This window comes from Garra rufa, chromosome 24 (assembly GCF_049309525.1).
Source record: "Garra rufa chromosome 24, GarRuf1.0, whole genome shotgun sequence".
Lineage (NCBI taxonomy): Eukaryota > Metazoa > Chordata > Actinopteri > Cypriniformes > Cyprinidae > Garra > Garra rufa.
The window spans coordinates 14,177,044-14,201,165 of NC_133384.1; the positions used below are offsets into that span (position 1 = coordinate 14,177,044).

Genomic DNA, 24,122 nt, shown 5'->3' on the forward strand with positions numbered 1-24,122 from the left:
TGCCGCATTGCACCTGATAACACATCAACACTATCCTGCAGTAACACAGTTTTTGCTGTATAAACACAAGTAACATCTCAGTGAAAGAAAAACAACGCGCCATTAAAAATATTGTTTTGGAGTAGGGCGCCTAACAGAAGTATGCTGATGAAAGCAGTCCCAAATATATCCCTGCCATGTGTCTGCCTCTTGGTAATGTTAACCTACATTCATAATAAACCAGCTTCCTGTCTCTCTGCCGCAGTCATTAAAGGGAAACGTGCAGGAACTAGATCCAATTCAATGTCCAAAACACGTCTCCACAAACACATTCTGCGCGCTGGATCTTTCTTTACACGGGTTTAAAAATCGGATCGGTTTGTCAAAAAGCCCTTTTTCTGTCTGTTTTTATCCGTTTTGTATGTCTGATGTCAGATTTTTCCCTCTTGCCCTCGGAGGGGGAGGATCTAACCGCGTTGAGTCACGCAGCTGTCAAAGATAGCTGTCACCCAGTTTCCACATCAAACACACTGAATGAGACGCGGAGCCTGTCCCAGGTACCCGACAATGTGTTGCGTCTCCGACAAATGAAAAACGCGCTCCGCGGCGATTCCTCGACAAAACGAAATATTTCGCTCGATACTTTGTAACAATCTGGAATAATACAGTTGTGTGTGATTAAAGCGAGGAAGAATCGACCTCCTTGTTGCCAGCGTGAAAGGGGGAATTTTGACGGACATGAAGACCAAAAAGGGTATGTATCCTCTCGATATGATTGATAGCGGCGATATATGTTATATTTTTTTATCGGTGATTGTAACGACTGGATGGAACTTGTCGATGATGGTTGAACAGAAAATGTCTGGCATACTGCTATTGTTTTCCGCTGCAGACAAAACAGCCTTTTTCTCACCATGTGCTGGCGGGCTGTCACAACGAGCCGTTTCGCGTTATTAACACGCGTGTTTTTTTATTCACTACCTAAAAGCTAAAAACATGCTTATGTAATAGTCGTATTTATTTGAGATGTTTTAAAGTGTTGTTTCACGAACCAGGCTACAACTGTAACTTCAAATAGTCTCCAATGTAACTCTTCTAATGTTTGTTGTGCTCTAGATATAAAATGCCTTCGTGTAATAGTTGAACGCATTGGCTTGGAAAAAAATGTTCACGCGCTCAGAGTTTCTCATAACACTGACTCAAGTTGTGCTGGGAATATGAGGGGAACTTTCCAAGTGTCATTTTTTAATTTGACGACTGCTCTTTTTTTTGCTTTCACCGCATTTGAACATTGTGTAGCGGCTAAAATGTGCAACAATAATTCCTGACCTCCTTTTGTGAAGTTTGTGTATTTCGCGCTGCTTCCTCGAGGCGACGCTTTCACATTCCCTCCGACCTCGTGTTTCTCACAGCACACAATAGAGCCCGAGTTATTCTCTGTTATTAAGTTAATGTTTCTCATATATTGTGGTGTCTAACAGTGTAGAGAGTCGTGTCGGCCCTTTATCTGTCACCTGGCGTGATTTCAAAAGTTTTCATCTTGTGAAAAGTCGAAAAAACAGAGTTTGAAATGTCCCACAAGCGACATTCTTTTGTTCGGTCTTGAGATTTGCAACAGGTTCCCCTCCCCCTCCTCCTCCTCCTCATGTAGGCCGACGACAAAATTACTCTTTATTACAACTCTTTACAAGTTCAGTCCGTTTCTCACACAACCTTAAACATAGATATGTACGTGATTTCACTTCTTTCGTTTTTAGACTGTGAAGTGTCCCACGCTCGAGCTGAACTTGGGGAAAGTTTTGTTTCACTTACAGAGTGCTCATGAACTAAAAGTCCCCCTCAGCACTCTGACTGAAACGTGTTATTGACAAACTAACTGGTTTATGTGGTTTTTAAGAACAAGATGTATTTACAAGTCATAATTACAAGCAGGAAAAGTTGTCAGATCAGCATTTAAAGGGATAGTTCGGCCAAAATCAAAAACTCTGTCATTATTTACTCACCCTCATGTTATTCCAAACCTGCATGACTTTCTGTCTTCCACAAAAGGAGATCATAGGTAGAAGTTACACACTCAGTCATGATTCACCTTTTTCATACTATTAAAGTGAATAGTGAATGATACTGTCATTCTGTTCACCAGCACCTTTTGTGTTTAATAGAAAAACTATGAAAGGTTTGAGTTTGTGAAAATAGCCAAACTGGCCCTTTAAGTGAGTTTTAAAGTGAAACACTATCTGTAACCATAGTTGTTTCAGTTTTTGTGAGTGTACATACAGTATTTACAAAGGCACGATGAAACATTGACACCGTTTAGAGTCTTTGTGACGCCTCCGCTCCAACCATGAATCACATGGCTTTGCTTGACAGCAGGGATGTGACACATCAGCTGCCACACACACACTCTCTCTCTCAGACGCACGCTTATACATGCATACAGACGGCCAGGCGCTGTTGTGTAGCATTCAGCGGTTGGCATTTTGGAGGGAGAGACAGTGTGTGTAGGATAGGGGGAGGAGGAGGGTCCTCAGCAGGGGTTGGGGGGTTGATGTTTGACTGGGTGTCTTTTGTCCTCCTTCACACACATGGGTACACACTAATTCCCAGCTTACTCATTTCCTGAAACACACTTCTTTGACTGTTACAAACACATTGCTAATACTTCAACCTAACTTTATACTTTTTCCGGTTCTCAAAACCTTTTCGTACACACACACATATACACACGTAAAGTATAAAGTTGCAGAATTCAGTTTTTAAGTGGCAATATTTCATGACTACAGGTGTGTTAGCGATGTCCGGAAGTGAGACGGAAGACGAAGACAGTTTGGATGTGCCTCTTGACCTCTCTTCGAATGGAGGAGTGTCAGGGAAAAGGAAGAGAAGAGGAAACCTGCCCAAAGAGTCAGTACAGATACTACGGGACTGGCTCTACCAACACCGCTACAATGCCTATCCATCAGAACAGGAAAAAGCCCTGCTGTCCAAGCAGACCCATCTCTCCACACTACAGGTACAGAACAGTTTCAGAAAGTGCGTGGTTGTGGCCTAGTAAAGTTCTAGGAAACTAAAAACACCCCAAACAAACAAACAAACAAACAAACCAAAAACTGCATGTCACCCAGCTAATCAGAATAAACAAAGTTTCCATCATTATGGAAAACTTGGAATGTCAAGGAAATGTTAAAACATTCAGGCAGTGTTATTTTAGTACTGTTTATATGCTCTTATAGTGTTTATTAATGTTTTGAATGAGCTTTTTATTTAGCTTTAAAGAATTTTTATTTTAGTTTTAGTCATTTCAAAGCCTTGAATTTATTTTAGTTGCCAAAACAACATTTTTTTGAAGATTTTCATATTATTATTATTATAATAATTAGATTACTTTATTTTAGGCTTTATTTCAATTACAATAACAACAACACTATTTCCAGGTCTGGAAAAGTCTGAAAGCAGAAAAAAAAAAATCTCTAGTGAAGATTTTTCTAGTTTTAGTTTGTTCTGAAGTATTTTAATCTCTAGAAATTGCATTTGTGATCGCTATATCTAAAATACTGTTGATAAAAATAGAGTAAATAAGATGTGGTATAAAAAATGGAAAATCATTGGCTGAAAGGTTTGGGAACCCTGAATAAAAAGATGCTTGAATGACCCAAAGCAGTTTCTGAAGTTATGCTTCAGAGAAGGTCTGAAGTTTCTCACGACTGCTTGTTTCCGTCAAGAATGCGAAGGGGAATTTTTCAGTTTTCTGCTTTGTTGATCAGTAATCTATTTATATGCTTCACAGGAGAGCAGTTAGCTGTCATCAATGTCTAGTTCAACTGACGTGTGAAGGAAACCGAAAGGTTCAATGTCATAACTAGCAGCGAGCCAAAAAATGCGTCAGAAGAAAGAAAGAGTCAGCTCTTTTCGCTAGCGCTACTGCGTTTAAGATCACACGTTCTGTTCCCGCTGAGTTTTAGCGTCATATAAATAACACTTCCTGTGAATGCAGTCAATGGAGAGAATTCCTGTGGACAGATGAGTGAATAACTGTTTTGAGTCATCTGAGATGTGGCCACATAGAGAGATAGAGGGAGAGAGAGAGAGACTTGCTCAGACACTGGGCCAGGAATTTCCCCTGCGCTCAGCCAGCTGTCTCACTAACAATAGGGAGACACAATACACACACATTAACATAGTGAAGACTACCAGGCTCAGGCGGACCGTTGGATACACAATACAGCCCCATTACCCAGAAAGCCAAAGAGGCTTCTCTTCTGAAGAGACTCGCTGGAAGACAATACAGGAACATTACCATACTGAGGACTGAATCTTGAACAGGTGCTTTAGATACTGAGAACTCAAGTTAGAACTCAAGTTATTTCATTAATACTGACAAGTGTTTGTATTGGGAAAGCAGGTAGAATGGGATTGTAAAAGAGAAAACAGCTTTGCTTACTTTGTAGCAAGTTTAAATATTCCAGGCTGAAATTGTTAATTCTGAACAATAACATTTACAGTATGTATAGTACAAGAAAATAAGTAATATATTAATTTAAAAATTAAAACTTGACATTAAGAATGAATTACAAATGTATATATACTTTTTAATTGTTTATATAATTATTTGACAGTCCTAGATGGCGTGTTTATTTTAGATGTGAGATCTGTGCGCATTTTTACTTAACTTTAATGTAAATTATCAGTTGCCTGTGGTGCGCGATCTGCATTGACCAAAAAGGCCAGCAGAGTTCAATTGTTGATATAAACTAAAGGTGTTAACAGTCGGCTGTTACCTCACAGTAGTAATTGGTTCTTTTGTGGAGATCCACACTGAAGTCAAGCACTCACATGTGTTTTCTGTAGCCTGAAATGTTGGATTTGCATTAGAGTAGATCTCAACACCCCCTCAGGTGAGACTCACCAGAGCCGCGGAAGATACAGCACTATTAGCATGATTAAGGCCTAAAGCCCTTAGGGCCAACAAATAGCACAATCTGAGGGATAAAGGTGAACTGTTACTTAGGTGACTGAGAGAAATCCTCACCGCGGAGAGCTTCCTGATTTCAACTGCCAGCTCAGCTTTTTTAAAAGAGGAAAAACAAAAATAGAGGTCGAGAACCGTCACGTGTTAACTCAATACGACGCCATGAATTTCCATTTTAAACTTAAGCAAGACAGAGTGGAAACAAACAAAATAAAAGTTTTTTTTAGGACTATAGGCTTTGAACTTTGCAAAACATAACAGGTGGTAAAAGTTTATAGATAGAATGTGAGGTTATTCTTCCCTTAAGCAATTAACACTAATACCCAGTTTGGCTGCTTAAAAATGATTTATATTTGTGTACCTTAAAATAAAATGCCTTAAGTTTTTACTTATTTAATGTATCAATTATTTGATTATATATATTTAATTATATATATATTAATATAATAGTTAATTAAAACATCTTTCTTTTTTTTCTGGTTCACTGTTGTGAAAAACAAAACAACTTTTCTCGAAAGTACAGCTTGTTTAGATTATTTAGATGACCTGCTTATACATTACTGGATTGTAGGACATAATATATGTTATGGAAGTAAATCAAAATATTCATAACAGGTAGGGCTGCAGATTAATCGCGATTAATCGATTCAAAGTAAGTTAATGCTTACATACTATATGTATGTGTACTGTAACAAATTAATTATATATGTATACACATAAATATATATGAATACACACACATCTATATATTTAAAAAATATATTTGTATGTATTTATATGTAAACATCTATATATTACATTTTTGTAAATGTATTTATATTTAAACACTTGTATATAATATATATATGTAAATAAAAAAAAATTACATATAAATTAAAAAATTTTCCTTAATATATACATGTATGTGTGTGTATTTATATATGCATAATAAATATACACAGTACACATACATATGTGATCCTGGACCACAAAACTAATCATAAGGGTACCTTTTTGTTAATTGAGATTTATACATGATCTTAAAACTGAATAAATAAGCTTTCCATTAATGTTAGGATTGGACATTATTTGGCCAAGATACAACTAATTGAATATCTGGAATCTGAGGGTGCAAATGAAAATCTAAATATTGATAAAATTGCCTTTAAAGTTGTCCAAATGAAGTTTTTAGCAATGAATAATGCTATTCAATTATTAAGTTTTGATATATTTACAGTAGAAGCATCTTAATGTAACATGAACTTTATTTAATATCGCAACGATTTTTGGCAAAAGATAATTTTGACCCATACAATGTATTTTTGGCTATTGCTACAAATATACCCATGTTACTTAAGACTGGTTTTGTGGTTCAGGGTCACATATAGTATGTAAGCACAAACTTTTATTTTGAATCGATTAATCATTTATTAAGTACTTTAGCATTTTGATGTTCATAATCTGCTTTTTTCTCGACAGGTGTGCAACTGGTTTATAAACGCACGGCGGCGACTCCTTCCCGAGATGCTCCGGAAAGACGGCAAGGACCCCAACCAGTTCACCATCTCGCGACGGGGAAGCAAGGGCGGCGAGATGCTCAGCGACAGCTCACAGTCCCCAAAACACGGTCTACTCGCTAACGGAGAGGACCGCAACAGCTACGAGCCTGGCTCGCCCCACTCGACCAGCAATACACCCACCTCTAACGGTTACCCCAAAAAGGTCCTTTCCCCCAAAACACCACCCTCACCCGGACCTGTCTTACCCAGACCTTCTGTCATCTGCCACACCACCATCACCACAGCCACGCAAGGCATCGGCACGTCGACGCGCCTCGGCGTGGAGGGAACCACGGAGCTTTCGCTCACAGACGCGGCCGGCCTGTTCGGGTGTCGCGGGGAAGGTAACGTCAGCCCCCAGAGCGGCCTGTTCAACACCCCGCCGCCCACCCCGCCCGATCTCACCCAGGACTTCAGCGGCTTCCAGTTGCTGGTTGACGTGGCGCTGAAGAGGGCTGCAGAAATGGAGCTGCAGGCCAAACAGCTCCTCGCCTGAAGACAGAAAAGACGGATGGATGAATGAAAAAGCTTCATCGATGTTTGTTTCTTGCCCCCCAAAAGCGAACTCCACAAGGAGTTCGAAAAAAAACTTGACTGAGCAACAGAAAGCAAACAAGCATGGCCTGATCATTTCTATTTTTGGTAAATGTAAATCAAATTGATGAGGATTCCTTTATGTAAAGCATTTCAAGGTGCCTTGGCGAGTCAGTTCTTTCTTTTGTATTCCATTTATATGTAAATAAATATGTATCTTTTCGTTTTGTACACAGGGGACCAAAACCAAACACAGTAATACGACTTCCTGTCTTTTCTTCTTTTTTTACAAGAAGACGAGCTCTTCTCCCATTCCTCATGAGTCTTTTTTTCTCGTTTTCAGAGATTCGGCTCTATGATTGTCGATTTTGCCTCATTTTTAGAGAACACGATATTCTGCCTCGTTTTTTTGCACAAAATGGCAGGTCATCTCAGTATCTTATCAACTCTAGCTTTCCCTCCGACAGACTCTAATCACTACTGCACCGGGTCATTCTGTGTCTCATAGATGTTCAGTTTTTGTATTGTTTTTTCGTTGTAAAGTTTCTGATGCTGTTGTTAGTACGTTTCTTTTTTTCCTTTCATTACTCTTGAGGGATATTCAGATGTAGCAGAACTATAGTCTGAGACTTCCTCTGAATACTCAGTGTAGAAACGGCCAGTGAATGTGCCCACATGCTCCCCACCCTAGCCCTAAACACACACACACACACACACACACACACACACACACAAACACACACCTTGGACAAATGAGCTGGAAGAATGAACACTACATGAATTGTATTAAGTTTTTCTTTTTTTCTTTCTTTTTTTTTTGGTTTATCAAGTTGAGACCACTTTTCAGAGGATAAAGAATGGTTTTATGTCACCAAATATGATGATTTCAAGGTTTTGGGACCTTAGACCAGTACATTTACAGTAGCCAATGTGACATGATGCCCAATGATGTGACTTCTCCTCCTTACTGTGCAATGTATGTGGCAAATAGGGGTCACACGGTGTTTAAATAAAGTTTTGTTTTCTACAAAATGGGCGTTCATCTCTTTTCTTCTGCTTATTTTTAAGTACATTGTTCGATAAGTATGTTTGTAGTAAGGTTCTTACATTCAAGGTTGTTTTTTAGCCCTCTAACAAAAGGCATAGCCTTCGAATGACAGTTCTTTCCAGCAGTGTTTGAAAAATGAAACAGCACGCAAGGCCTGACAGAATAGGTGGATTGCTTTTATAAAGCGGAAGGCGGCATGAGCAGGTACATCCAAATGAGGTGATTTATACCGATTCACTGCTGCCCTGCCTTGACATCTCACACATATTAAAGGCATGTTCCTACAGGCTATTGCTAAATCATACTGACATTCTTCTCTGTGTGTAAGCTTCACAAGAACACTAATTAGCATAATCCTGCATTTAATTAGCGGTAGCTAAAACCAGACGTCAACGATGGCTTGCCAATGGCGTCTGTGAGAGTGTGCATGTCTGTGTATCTGAGCGCAGACAATAAAGACGGATTAGCAGGGACACGTCTGTCCTGGATATTCAATCACACTCGGTTAGACAGCTGTTCTTTACTTTAGACTTCTCACTGGGCCCAGATCCAAACAAACAACTCAAAGGGTCATTGGTCTACTTGGCAACAAGTGATCAAAGTGATTAGCAGCTCAAAGCGGTTAATTAACCGAACACCTATATTTAAGAAGACATTGCGTTCTGTAATACTAAGACTTTTGGATGGCATGGATGTCTCACTCACATTAGATGTTGTCTGGGTTCATCTGTGGGAGATGCCTGAAGGTGTCTACTAATAAGAGTCAAAGAAGATCTGTTCTCCTACTCAGGCCTCAGGCAGTGATTTAAAACCGAAAGCCTAGTTAATAGTAGGAAAGTATGTAAAAGATAATAGGAAGAAAGTTGAAAATCAGCAAGATTGTGAGATTTAAAGTCAAAACTGAGAAATAAACTCAGTTATGAGCAGTATTGGGGAAAGTAACTAATTGTAGTTACTGGAGTTGTAGTTATTGTAGTTAATGGAAAGTAATGCATTATGTTACTTTTGCATTACCTTTTGTCTCCTGGGCTGGGCTTGCTTATGTTTTTTTATTAACAAAAAAAAAAAAATAATTCTAAAAGTTAAAAAAAGTTATATTTGGCAAGTGTAAAGGTGCTTTCACACCGACAATTAAACCTCAGGCTGAAAGAAGTGCCTCTGCACCTCACTCCTAATTTCTCTCAACATGAGACAAATGTCAGTAAATAAATGGTAAAAAAAAAAAAAAAATGAAAAAGTAATGCATTACTAGTTTCTTGAAAAATAATCTGATTATGTAACTCCTGTTACTTGCAATGCATTAAAATAGTAATAGTCAGCAATTTTGATATATTATTGTCACAATCGTGAGGTATGTCCTTATTTCAAGAAATAAAATCACGGCTGTGGTTTTATAAATATAAGATGTCACAACAGTCTCACAGTTATGAAAACTTGTTGCAGATGGGAGATAAAAGTCACCAATACAAATCACAATTACTAGAGAAAGTCACAATGATATACAACTGGAATAATAGTAAGAAAGTTGCAAGTAGTAAGTAAATAGTAAGTAAAATTGTGATAGTCTAAAGTTGCAATGACAAAAAAATAAATACTATTCTTTTATTATGATATATCTATGTCACAATTGTGAGCTATGTCACTATTACGAGAAATAAAACCACAGTTGTGATATGATTTTATTATCACAACAGTGGAAAATAGAGTCACAATTACAAAAAATAGAGATGTTGTTATGAGAAATTGTTGCGATTGTGAGATAAAAAAAATAAGCAGAGTCAAAACTGTTGAGTTGAATATAGTTATGCAAAATAAAGTCAGCACTACAAATCAGTTAAGAGATATAAAGTCACAAAGACATAAAGCTGGAATAATAGTAAGAAAGTTAAAAAAAATTAATAGTCAACTGTAATAAATCCAAATTGTACTAAAGTTGCAATTACAAGAAATTAAGACAAATTAAGAAATCATTACAAATAAAGTCAACTATTATGTATTACTGCCACAATTGTGAGCTAAGTCTGTTACGAGAAATTAAATCACAGCTATGATGTATGATTTTATGACTGTGAGATGTCACAACAGTTGAAAGTAAAGTCGCAATTACAAAAAATATATGGAGTTGAATATATATGAAATTGCTGGAATTGTGAAATAAACACAAGACAAATTGTGAGATAAATAAGCCAAACTATGAGATCTAAAGTCAAAACTGTGAAAAATAAAGTTATGCAAAATAAAGTCACCATTACAAATCACAATTATGAGATAGGAAGTCACAAAAACATAAAGCTGGAATAATAGTAAGAAAGTTTAAAATTGTGATAGTCAAAATTGTACTAAAGTTTTATTTACAAGAAATTAAGAAAGTTATGATATATCAATGTCACAATTGTGAGCTGATCCTGTCCTGATTACGAGAAATAAAATCACAGCTGTGATATGATTTTATAATTGTGAGATGTCAAAACAGTAAAAAAAATAGTTGCATTTACAAAAAATAGAGATGAAGTTATGAGAAATTGTTGCAATTGTGAGATAAAAAATAAGCCAAATTGTGATATCTAAAGTCAAAAGTGTGAGAAATAAAGTTATGCAAAATAAAGTCACCAGAAAAAAACAGTTATGAGATAGAAACTCACAAAGACATAAAGCTGGAATAATATTAAGAAAGTAAAAAAAATGTGATAGTCAACTGTAATAAGTCAAAATTGTACTAAAGTTGCAATTACAACTTTAGTACAATTGTAAGATAGAAAGTCACAAAGACATAAACCTGGAATAATAGTAAGAAAGTAAAAAAAAAAAAAAAAACTGTAACAAGTCATAATTAAGACAAAAAGTTTTGAGAAATATAAACAGTCATAGTTATGAGATATAATTGGGTTTCAACTGGGAGAAATAAAGTCACAGTTACGAGAAATAAAACAATGTCATAACTCTGAGATAAGAAGTCTCAATTACAGTCTAAGTCACTTTCATAATTGTGAGATGTCGCAACATTGAGAATTAAAGCCAATATTCGGAGAAATAAAGACAATTACAAAAGATATAGTCAAACAAAGTTGCGATGTATAAACATTAATTCAATCTGGATTGAACAAACATACACATATTTATTTAGAAAAGAGTCACTTCATGGCTGTGAGCATCTGTAATGTTTTAATGATCAAAATTTCATACACGTGCCATAACATCAACAGTGTTGTTACAATAAATACAAAATGTAAGTAGTAAGATATCCTTAGATGTAGGTTACATTTACAATGAAGAACATTCATGTATTTACACACAGTCATGTTGATAAAGTTTATGCTTTTACACACAGTCATTTTGATAAAGTTTATGCTTTTACAAGAACAGTAAATACATAATATCCTGTCTTCATTTCCCAAAACATTGTGGCAGGTGCACAGTCCACATTTTGGCAATAATACACACTCTAATCTTCTATTTTGGGAGATAAAACCCTAAAAAGTCAGGACTTATTACGTTGCCAGATATAAACCGATATTTTCACATCAGTGAGTGACAACAGTCACAGATTGTGATCACCTCCGGCAAAAACTTTAGTGCTATATAGTCTCACAAAATATGTCTCATAAATATCTCTTTAAATACTAAAAGTGAAATGCAATCGATATTTCAATAAACATTTCAGCATCATTTTATTTACAAATAAAATGACATGGATTTCCTTTGTGTTACTCACTGATTGTCCAAAACAAAAACAAAATTATTTCTAATTTCAGTGTAAATTTAGACTGTAAATGCCATGAAATACTACTAAACACATTGATACAGAAATATCAATATGAATGGGTATTTGTCGTCAATATTGAATTCTTTATGGTACGGTAACTTTCCAGTATAAGACCTCTTCATGACATACACACACACACACAGATACACAAACATACACACATTCATACACACGCTATATAGTCTCCCCTGAGGCTACGTTGTGCATGACTATCATATATTCATAAATTAAGGCTGAGTGTTTAAACATCGATAATATTTCAAACAAACATTAACCACAGTAGAAGGGCTCTAGTGCATAATAACTGGAATTGAAAGTTTAGTTAATAAGATAAACACTACCAGGATCAAACTAAAGCCAATGCAACTGCACTGTAAAAAACAAAACAAAAACACAATTTGTTGAGTAAACTTAAAATAATTTGTTACCCTGCTGCCTTAACATTTCTAAGTTGAATCAATTCAAATATCTAAGTTGTCACTTAGTACAACTTAACATTTTAAGTTGACCGAACTTAAAATTATAAGGCAGCCAGGTAACAAATTATTTTAAGTTGTTTCAACAAATTCTTTTTTACAGTGACTGTCTATGAAAATAGAGAATGGCTGCACATTGGCTGCTGGGAAATTAATATCAGTATATATATTTATAGTGACGTGTCTATCCACAGTGAAGTATTCTGAAAAAGGAAAAAGAAATAGCTCTGTTTATTTAACATATTTAACAAGTGCAAATTAGTATTATCAGTTATTGAAAAATATGAGACAGTGCAGTTAGGTTTTGACTAGCGTTGAGTAACCTGTCAGTGCAACTATAATGCAGCGATGTTTACAAATCAATTACATGAGCAGCACAAGAGTGGGATTCAATGGGTAAAGTTTCCTGTAATAGAAAAATTGAACGAAAACTGATGGTATATGCTCTGCACTGATACATGTGTACTTGCACTGTCTCCGCAGGGTTGCTGAAAGTATATACATCTTAGTATAAATAAAAACAAAAGAGCTGATCTATATTACAAAGTATCAACTGTGCTACATATTGGTTGAAAAAAAAAGAGAGAGATGCCTTCAGGAAAATTAGGAAGCACTTGGGTACATGCACTTGATGTGGAAAAAACACACACTTGATTGACTTGGCCGAGGATAAAGACTATCATGCTAATTTGTGATTATAAATATAATGAATAAACTGCTCATTTTAAACTAAAATGTGTATGTATTACATTTATCGAGCTGTGACATTGCAGTTCTAGTTAAAATGAAACTTTAAGCATCGTTGAAAGCCAAAAGCAAAGCTAAAGAGGGAAGTTTAAGTTTCTTCCGGTCTTAAATATCTCTACAACTTCATTATAAAATACTGATATTTTACTTTATATCCATTTATACAAACATTTAGACAAATATAGTGAGGAGCTATGTTAGTAAGCAGTCAGGAAGGCGTTTTATAATTCATCATTTATATATTTACAAAATATGCTAAATAATGTGCATTTTTAAAAAGAATCGTATGCCAAGTTCAACAAGATGTCCTGATGGGGCACGGTGTGATGTTTACTGCCAAGATCATTTGTCCATACTGAACAAGAAACTGCTGAGTTTAATGTATATTTGCGAAGAACAGAATGGACCAATGAGATTTCACAGTGGGCGGAGCTATTTAATGCCATAGAATTAGAAAATGTCCTGTTCTGTTGTGGCCCGTTCACACTGACAGTGATTTTATTGCTGGAGGAGTCGCTGTTAAGTAAATTAAACCATAACAAAGTTAAAATATAGTTGTTAACAATTATCACCTAAAATTTCTATTATATGAAGTAAAGTCACAATTAAGAGATAAAAAAATCTTGTTATATAAGGTCACAATTGTGATATTGTTATTATTGATATTGATACGATTAATCGCAATTAATCGCATCCAAGTTTGTGTTTACCTAATACATGTGTGCACTGTGTATATTTATTATGTGAATACACACATACATGTAGCATATTTTTCCTAAATATATACATGCGTGTGTGTATTTATATACATAATACACACAGTATACACATAATAACTTTTTTTGGATGTGATTAATCGCGATTAATCGTTTCACAGCCCTATGTGACTGAGGTATGAAAACGCAATTGCAAGAAATAGTCATGATTATGACAGAAAGTCGCAATTAACGTAAAATCACAATTACATAAAGTCACAATTATGAGAAATTACTCTTGTGATATACAGTCATGATTGTGATATATTAATAATGCGGCTTTGAGATATAAAGAACGTAATTGTGAAAAATAAAGTAAGAATTATCACTTAAAATTGCAACAAACTAGACTCACAATTAAGAGACAGAAAATCTCTTGTGATATACAGTCACACTTATGATGATATATTAATGATGCGACTTGGACATAAAATTGTGAAAAAGTCACAATTATCACCTAAAATTTAAATTACATGAAGTAAAATCACAATTGTGATATTAGGGCTGTCAAACGATTAGTCGCAATTAATCGCATCCAAGTTTGTGTTTACATAATAAATATACACAGTACTCACATGTATTATGTATATATAAATCACATCCAAAATAAAAGTTTGTGTTTATGTGTGTACTAGGTATATTTATACCTATATTTATGCATATATACTTGCACACATCCATGTATATATTTAGGATAATATGCTATATTTATATATAATATATATTATATAAATTATAAATATATTAAAAATTCATATACAGATAAATATTTTTTAAATATATATTTATGTATGTGTGTGTATTTATATATACATAATAAATATACACAGTACACACACACACACACACACACACACACACACACACACACAACTTATTTTGGATGCGATTAATCATGATTAATCGTTTGACAGTCCTATGATATATTGTGTGACTGTGATTGTGTGACTGTAGTCACGATAATAACAGAAAGTCGCAATTACGTAAAGTGACAATAATCACCTAAAAGGGCAATTACATGAAGTGAAGTCACAATTAAGATATATAAAATCTATTGTGATATGCGGTCACATTTAGGGCTGTCGAATGATTAATCGTGATTAATCGCATCCAAAATAAACGTTTGTGTTTATGTGTGTACTGTGTATATTAATGTAGTATATATATACTTACACATATGCATGTATAGAAAAAATATGCTATAATTTTATATAATATATATATTATTATATATATCTGGGCAATGATTAATCACGATTAATCACATTCAAAATAAAAGTTTTTGTATACATAATATGTGTGTGTACTGTGTATATTTATTATGTATATATTAATACACACACATGCATGTATATATTTAAAAAAATATGTTTATAAATTAAGTACATTTATATACAATATATATGAATATAAATATATACATGTAAATACTTTCAATATATATACTGCATGTGTGTGTCTTTATATAATATTATGTACGCAAATACTTTTATTTTGGATGCGATTAATCACAATTAATCGTTGCCCAGCACAATTTCTTTTAAATATATACATGTATGTGTGTGTACCTGTATATACATTATAAACATACACAATGGTCACACATATATTATACAACAATAAACTTATTTTCGATGCGATTAATTGCGATTAATCGTTTGACAGCTCCGTGTGATATATTGTGTGACTGTGAGATATGAAAACGCAATAGAAACACGGATATGGCCACATCGCACCACCTTGTTTATTATGTCACCATAAATCAGCAGAAATCTTTAAAAACAAGACTTCGCATCACTTCATCGCTGTCAGTGTGAACGGAGCTTAATGCTGAATGAAATCCCTGACTGCCCATAGGTAATGTTTCATAACGTGACACATTGCTAATTTATGAATGGCTAATGAATCAGAGCTGTGAGGAGTGGCGTGTTCTGACAGCACTTCTGTCAATGATGTGAACACGTTAAGCGGTGACAGATAAATGTGTCACATTGGATAGATACGACGGACATCTATATCAGTCAAACAGGTGAGTGGCACTGCTGAGGGAAGACAGTGAGCAGAGAGGATGGTTTAAGAAGATGGGAGAGGATGGCCGAGTGGGAGGTTGAAAAATATGAGAAGAAAGAAGAGAAGAGGTGGTGTTTCCATTCTATCCCCCGATACTGAAAACAGAACAACCTCGCCCTGTCTCAGAGGTGCAGGGTGACATGTGAGAGAGTGTTGTAGATGTACTAAAACCCTGACACGCATGTACATACACACACTGAATTTGTGGCTACATTGGCGTTAAAATCTTCAGAAGTGATCGGTATGTTGCCCTTTTAGAAGTTATGTCCTCTTTGAGAACACAAGACATATGGCTCTTACACGGTAACTGCAAAAAACTACAAATAAAATAATAAAATTCAGTAGTAGTAGTGTGCATTTGGGTATATATATATATATATTTTTTTTATTGGTTATTTTAACAATTAAATACAGAGTGTCTAATAGAAATATTAAAAGTCTTTGGGAGTTTAACAAGGGAGCTACGGCAAATGGCAGGACGGACGAAGAGAGTAAAATTAAGTCGGAAATACATACAGTAGAAGCCCACAGTGAAGAAACTCTCTTTTACACAAGAAAAGAAGAGTGATTATGTTACAGCTACCCTGCCTTTGTCATTCAGTGCTATTGTATTATGGTTGATGTGTGTGCGTGTGTCTATATAGGCTTTTGAGCACCCGGATTTCAGTGTTTATAATCGTGTTTGGGCTTCTGGGATGTATATTTCGATGCTGTCGGCGCATTCTGTGGCAGAGCTCTGGCGCTGAGAGGCGGCAGCACGTTTAGCCGCTAACAGCCGCTTCCGAGCCTCCATCCGCTGGGAGCCCTCCAGAGACCGGTCTCTCACTAGCAGCACGGGACCCTTCCCCGGCTTCCTGGGCACCGGAGGGGGCACGCGCCTCTCCTGGACAGCAACGACAAACTGGTTAGTGCCACTCTGCCACGTAACACAACACTGCAATTGAAGGGTCATCTGTTGGGTCATCAGCAATATTTAGTTGTGTTTGAGTGCCAGGCATCAGCCAAATACATGAGAGCTCAGCCATTATGGAGGGCGTTTTTGTCAGCTAAAAGTTCAACCCATTTGGCATGAGGTGAACAGGACCACTGGACGTAAACCACATGCAGCGTGCAATTTGGAAGCATCACCTCAAAAACCAGATCACTGTCAAACACAGAACACATGAAATAATAAGAAAATAAGCAGAACCAAGATCAAAGCATAACACATGCAACATTCAATAAGAAACATTCAAATAAAATATTCAACAACGCAATATACCTTGGAGTCAGAGTACATGCCATATTGAATTGAATGCAAATATGGAAAACTGTCCATGGTGACATTTTGAATAATGTGCTTGTTTTTTTTTTCTGTGCAACTCCTGTAAATAGGAACTGGATCTGTCAAGCTTCAAAAAGGATACAAAGCACCATAAAAGCATTGTTAAAGCACTCCATGTGACTTGACATCTGTCCTAGCACTCCTGGGCTTGTTCACAAGAATTTATGAGAGAATTAGTTCACTGATTCACAAACAAATCGTAGTTTTGATTCTTTTTTATGATTATTTGGCTAGTTTAACAAAATTTTAAGTCATAAGCCAGTTCACAACAGTCATTTGAATAATTCTGTAACAAATTGGACTGATTCAATTCTCAACTCAATGACTTCATTTCTGATGACAGCAGTTAAAGGAATATTTCACCCAAAAATTAAAATTCTGTCATTAATTACTCACCCTCATGTCGTTACTAAAGCGTAAGATCTTCGTTAATCTTCGGAAGTCAAATGAAGATATTTAATCTAAAATCCGAGAGCTTTCTTGCTCTAAAAGATAGCAACGAAACTTCCACGTTCAAGGCCCAGAAAGGTAGTTGAAGCGCAGAAAGGACATTGTTAAAATAGTCCATGTGACATCAGTGGTTTAACCGTAATGTTACACGAATACTTTTTGTGCCCAAAGAAAACAAAAATAATGTCTTTATTCAAAAATTTCTTCTCTTTTGTGTCAGTCTTCAACATGCGTTTATAACACTTTCACAACACATACGTGTGCAATCCTCTGCTTGTAAACAAGGAGCAGTGCATCCAGGTTGTATGTCAGAATGCTGGTTCCTGCATGAGCAGAATCACGCTCATTTATCATGGTACTGTTGTGAATGGTCACTGAAGACTGAGATAGAAGAGAAGAAATTGTTGAATTATTAATAAAAAGTATTGTAGCGTCATAAAACTAAGGTTGAACCACTGATGTCACATAGACTATTTTAATGATGTCCATTAACCTTGAACGTGGTAGTTGTGTCTTTGCAGGGTCAGCAAGCTTTTGGATTTTATAAAAAGTTTCTTAATTTGTGTTCCCGAAGATGAACGAAGGTCTCACAGGTTTGGAATGACATAAGGTTAGCAATTAATGACAGAATTTTCATTTTTGGGGAAGCGAACACTTTAACAACTTACATAATGACTCTAATTTTGATATTTTCCTCACAAAGCTATTAGAAGACCAGGAATATAGCCCCGTTTCCACCGCAGGAACATTACCCAGGAACTGTGTGTTTCCACCACAGGAACCAAGATCTTAATAAAGTTCCGGGTAGAAATTTGCCCCTCAGAAAGTCCCTGCTCATGAGGTAGTATTTTTTCGGGGGCTGGACTTTAGCACTGAACATGGTGATTGGTTTTATTTGCATAATTTTCAAAATATTACTGTTACTGTGTAATGAAATGTAGTTTTAAGTATTTCAGGCAAGAATGTAGCTGTTTAAAACTCAAATTTTGCGGTTTACTTAAAAAGACAGCGCCTATTTGAAAATGTGCTTTGCCGATTTTGGAGATGTGAGCTCCATGTCCTTCTGACATTTAACGCTGACTCTGATGTCTCTGTAGTGGTAAAATTAGTTTTGGGTAAATCTAACAGGTAATCTTTGGTGTCATGAATCTATTATTTCTTCCAAGTCATATACATTTGGCTGGCTTTCCTAACTTTATGTATTTATATATAAATTCATATCTATTTATAACTTTATTAAAATAAAAACAGGCAATGCTGTTTGATATATTATGTCGTTTCATTGTAATACATTCCCTGAACTACATTTCTGTGGCTATTAATGTTTAAATGACAACAAAAAGAGGCAGTGGTGTTTGATATTATTTAGTTTTACTGTAAAGTGTGTACGCATTGCATGAACCATATTTTTGTGGCTATTAATATGTTTAAATGAAACAAAAAAGAGGCAATGCTGTTTGATATAATATTTTGTTTCATTGTAATGCATGTACGTTCCCTGAACTACATTTCTGGGGCTATTGATATGTTTAATTGAAAATGAAAAGAGGCAGTGGTGTTTAATATCATATTTCGTCTTATTGTAAATTCAGTGAAGAAAATTGCAGTAGCTGAAGTGAGCTGACTGACATTATCAGTCTTATAATAAGTGTCTTATAATCCACAAGTCATATGGACTACTTTTATAATGCTTACGTGCTGTGTTTTTTGAGCCCTTGTTTAAACTTGAAGGCCTCAGGCTTCATTCATATGTGATGAAAAAGAGCCAACAGTACACTTATTCAAAACAGTTTGTTTTAGGGAATAATATATACATTAGGAAGAGGTCAATAATGACAGAATTTTAATTTTGGGGGAACTGTTTAAAACTATACATACACTTTCACCTGTCACAAGTCTTGTTTTTGTTTGCATTAAATTTAAAATACTGCATCTACTCTGACATATACCGAACAGTTAACATAAACCAATTATTCATCTTAAGCATGCCAACGAAATGTCACTGCACAGTATTTAAATAGCGTTGCAAATTATTATGTGTCAACTGTTGTAATCTCAGCCATTTTTAGATAGTGTGTAATGCATCTGGATTTGTGATGTAAATTCTGTACCTTTCTCACAGGAGGTTCCAGTGCTTTCCAGTTGTTAGCTTTCAGCTGGTGCAGCTCATCAAACTTCAGGCTGATGTTCTCAATGGACAGCTGCAGCATATCCCAGAATCCTGCCAGATCTTGAGACACGGGCCGTGGGTGGGCATTGGGATTCTGACAGCCAGAGAAGAGATTATACACAAAACAGCTGTTAATTAAAAAAAATGACATAATATCTTATTGGGTAACACTGATTTAATGTTGCTTAGGCTAACAGGCCCATTCAAGGGTGGAGCTACCAAGTGCCGATCTGCTCTGATTGGCTGATGGAGGTGTGCTTCATACATACCAAGTTTTCTTCACAGAGTTCCCGGAACTGCTGAAATTTCTGCGACATCAGCAACTGAGCGCTGCCCACCGCACTACGAATCTTGCCGAGAACTAAACACAGACAAAAAGAAAAGAGAATCAGCTGTGGAAAATTAGTTTAGTAAAACAAAAGTGTATTTAGTTGCTTGAAAAGTCGATGAGAGCACAGTATGAGAAATTCTATGCAGTCACACAGCAGTGTCGCAAAGCCTTAGACACTAAGTTAATGTTTAAATGCTGTCTCTTTGAAGTGAGAAAGAGTCATAAATATCTAAGGCTTGGAAACCCAAATGCAGGAACCAGAGGAGCAGGGGGTGTGTTTACCATGCACACCAAACAAACACCCGCCAAAGCCAATGAGCCAAGAAACTCACACACACACACACACACACACACATACAGATCAAGAGTGTAATGCAAAAAGATAGATTTAGAGTGAAAGAGAGTAAATAGCATATCAGATTACCAAACAAAGGTGAATTCTCTTAAAGGAAGCTAATGTTTGCCATGCGGGGGTCATTTAAAGGCTTTTGCTGTGGCCTGAGGAGCGACTGCAGCGTGTCTCTGTGGACTGGAGCCATGAGGCAGTTTAAATAGAGATCTGACAAAATGAACTCGCTCTGTTTAACATATGCAGCAGCAAGAGACCATATGGCAAACAATGTGCTGTCATCGGACAGATTAGCATATTTTATGTATTCAGGGAAAGAGGGAAGGGTTAGAGAAAAGAGAGAGTGGAAGGAGACAGATATAGAAACAGAGAGAGGAAAAAGAAAATATACAGAGAAAGAGGGAGCGAAAGAAACGAGGGAGACGGGTGGCTCCCTGCTGGTAGAAATGTCTGGTATGTGAGAGGGAGACAGACAGGAGATAGATGAACAAGCAGGCTTTGTGACTGACACGAAGATGGTCACTGCGCCGTGTGTGTGGGTGTGTGTGCTTGAGCAGGAAAAAGGCGGGAAGTGGGATAAAAAGCAACAGTCCGGCCGGAGGTAACCAGACTGTGAAATGACCTTGTGCGCTGGTAGTTTTGTTAAAGTGGCTGATTATTCTCTAAATGACTTGGATACAGACTGTACAAATGTCACACTAGTTTTGCAACAAAATGACTACTTGACTATAAAATAACATAGCGGGATTGGAAATTCAGTGATTTAGCTACAAAAGGCATTTTTCTAAAATTACTTTCCTGTGTAGTGTAAAATAACTCAAAACTGTGTGAGCTGCCTACCTAGAAAGAATTTTCAACAAAGATGCATTTGGAATGTTAAAACTGAAAATGCAAATCCCCCACAAATGTGATACTGAATTGAAAATTCCAGAAACATAATGCTGTTGAAATTAGCCTATAATGCCCACAAATTTTATTGGAATAAATTTTATAGTCTATTTTGCCCAAAAATTCAATCAGACATTTTAAATGAGTCTATAATGTCCAAAATGCAATTGAATCAACCCAAAATGTTGCTTAATCTATAATGCTCAAAATGTCGTTAAATCGAACAAACCAAATGAGTCTTTAATGAGCCAAAAGCTGTCTAATCAAATGTTTAAAATAATTCTATAGTGACCCAAGTTGCAGTTTAACCACACATTCTAATGACCAGAAATGTTGTTAAATCGAATATTGTCAATGAGTCTTTAATGACCCAAAATGCAGTTTAATCCATAATTTTAATGCCCAAAAATGTTGTTAAATCGAATATTCTACATGAGTCTTTAGTGACAAAAAATGCAGTTGAATCCCACATTCTAATGCCCCAAAATGTTGTGAAATCCAATATTCTAAATGAGTCTACAGAGACCCAAAACGCAGTTGAATCCCACATTCTAATGCCCAAAAAATGCGTTTAAATTGAATATTCTAATTGAGTCTTTAATGACCCAAAATGCACTTAAATCCCACATTCTAATGCCCAAAAATGTGAAATTGAATATTCTAAATGAGTCTACAGAGACCCAAAATGCAGTTGAATCCCACATTCTAATGCCCCAAAATGTTGTGAAATCCAATATTCTAAATGAGTCTACAGAGACCCAAAACGCAGTTGAATCCCACATTCTAATGCCCAAAAAATGCGTTTAAATTGAATATTCTAATTGAGTCTTTAATGACCCAAAATGCACTTGAATCCCATATTCTAATGCCCAAAAATGTGTTTAAATTAAATATTCTAAATGAGTATTTAGTGACCCAAAATGCAGTTAAATCCCACATTCCAATGCCCCAAAATGCCGTTAAAATTAATATTTTAAATGAGTCTTCAGTGACCCAAAATGGTGTTGAATCCCAGATTCTAATGGCCAAAAATGCCGTTAAATCGAGTATTTTAAACAAGTCTTCAGTGACCTAAAATGCAGTTGAATCCCACAATCTAATGCCCCAAAATGTTGTTAAATCTAATATTCTAAATGAGTCTTTAATGACCCAAAATGCAGTTGAATCCCACATTGTATTGCCCCAAAATGCCATTAAATCAAATATTCTAAATGAGTCTTCTGTGACCCAAAAATGCAGTTGAATCCCACATTGTAATGGCCAACAACGCGGTTAAATTGAATATTCTAAATGAGTCTTTAATAATCCAATATGCAGTTAAATCCCACATTCTAAATTTAAATGAGTCTATAATGCTAAAATGTTGTTGAATGAAACAGTCAAAAATAGTCTACAGTGACCCATTGAAACATCTGCAACACCTATAATGCCTAACAATGCTTTTTAGATAGGCAGACTACTTTTTTTAATAGATACATTATCAGTATCTAGAGTTACTTACTGTCTTCTGGGAGCTCATTCTCTCTCTCATCCTGCTCCATCTGTCTGCACCACCCCTCCATCCTCTCCACCTCTGCTTGCAGCAGTTTCAGAAACCAGCGTCCGTCCTGCGGACACACAGCCCCTGACACCCCACTTGCGTATTCCTCCTCCATGGCTCCATCCATCCAGGGATCTGGAGGGGGCAGAATGGAGGGGTCGAAGTCAACGTCAGTGTAGTCATCTTGGACACAGGCGTGGTAATGGTTCCCAGAGCCCTGGATGCTGACAGTGGAAGTGGCTGCATCTCGGGATGACTGGTGGACAACAGGCCCCTGGTGGGTCTGTGTGAACTGGTCATCGCTGATACCCTCCAGAAGGTCAAGATCAGCTTGAACGGCAGTGGTGACGCTGTTGGAGCGGGTGACTCTGCGGTAGCTGTAAAGAGAAGATGAACCTAATGTATAGTTTGTGTACAAATCAATTTCAAAAGTCCAAAATGTGAATCCACCACTCAAAAATAATGTTGAATTAAACTCGGCTTAAACTTGGAATTAAAGCTTGCTGACCAAACTCAAATTAAGAATTCAGAGGCCCCTGGGCACAATAACTTGTAAGGGCGTATATATACTTAATTCGGTGTTCAATCAAAGTTTGCACTGCTTAATATTTTTGTGGAAATCATGATTTTTTATTTTTTGGGGGGAATTCTTTGATTATTAGAAAATGTTTTTAGTGTCACTTTTGATCATTTAATGCCTCCTTATTGAATAAAATGATTAAAGGCATAGTTCACCCAAAAAAAAAAAAAAAAAAAAAACATTACCATTGAATGGCTGTTAAGATGTTTGAGTCCAATAAAGTGCATCCATCATAAGAAGTACTTCACATGGCTCAAGGGGGTTATTGAAGGCCTTCTGAAATGAATCAATGCATTTGTGTAAGAATATATCCATATTTAAAACTATTTATAAACCGCAACCTCTAGCTTCCGCTAACTGTCACACGCGCATTCACGAGATTGGCGTTTCAGAAGATCATTTAGGACATAGGCATAGAATACCAAGTTTCATTTACAGCGTTCATCATTTCCGCATATGTCACCGAGTTCACCTACGTTCTACATCATCCACTGGAATTGCACTCTCTTGTATGCATCTGACAGTTAGCAGAAGCTAGAGATTACGGTTTATAAAGTTTATAAAGTTTATAAAGTTTTAAATATGGATATTGATTGATGCATTTATTCACT

At 36.1% G+C, this 24,122-nt stretch overlaps 2 protein-coding genes across 2 annotated transcripts in view; one reads left to right on the top strand and one right to left on the bottom strand.

The window, feature by feature from the left end:
* Nucleotides 1–455: 455 nt before the first annotated feature.
* On the top strand, nucleotides 456–8,043 carry tgif1 (TGFB-induced factor homeobox 1). The gene is made up of 3 exons (XM_073831016.1): nucleotides 456–733; nucleotides 2,763–2,992; nucleotides 6,407–8,043. Exons 1-3 carry the CDS (start codon nucleotides 718–720, stop codon nucleotides 6,980–6,982), a joined length of 822 nt encoding a protein of 273 aa, XP_073687117.1. The 5' UTR covers nucleotides 456–717; the 3' UTR covers nucleotides 6,983–8,043.
* A 6,628-nt stretch (nucleotides 8,044–14,671) lies between these two features.
* Nucleotides 14,672–24,122, bottom strand: part of dlgap1b (discs, large (Drosophila) homolog-associated protein 1b) — an 86,793-nt gene continuing 77,342 nt past the window's right edge. The window contains exons 7-10 of the mRNA XM_073830880.1: nucleotides 22,893–23,308; nucleotides 20,093–20,184; nucleotides 19,765–19,917; nucleotides 14,672–16,762 (exon numbers count right to left, since the gene is read on the bottom strand). Of these exons, the coding sequence (XP_073686981.1) occupies nucleotides 16,550–16,762; nucleotides 19,765–19,917; nucleotides 20,093–20,184; nucleotides 22,893–23,308 (874 nt within the window). The 3' untranslated portion in view covers nucleotides 14,672–16,549. The remainder of the gene's footprint in view (nucleotides 16,763–19,764; nucleotides 19,918–20,092; nucleotides 20,185–22,892; nucleotides 23,309–24,122) is intronic.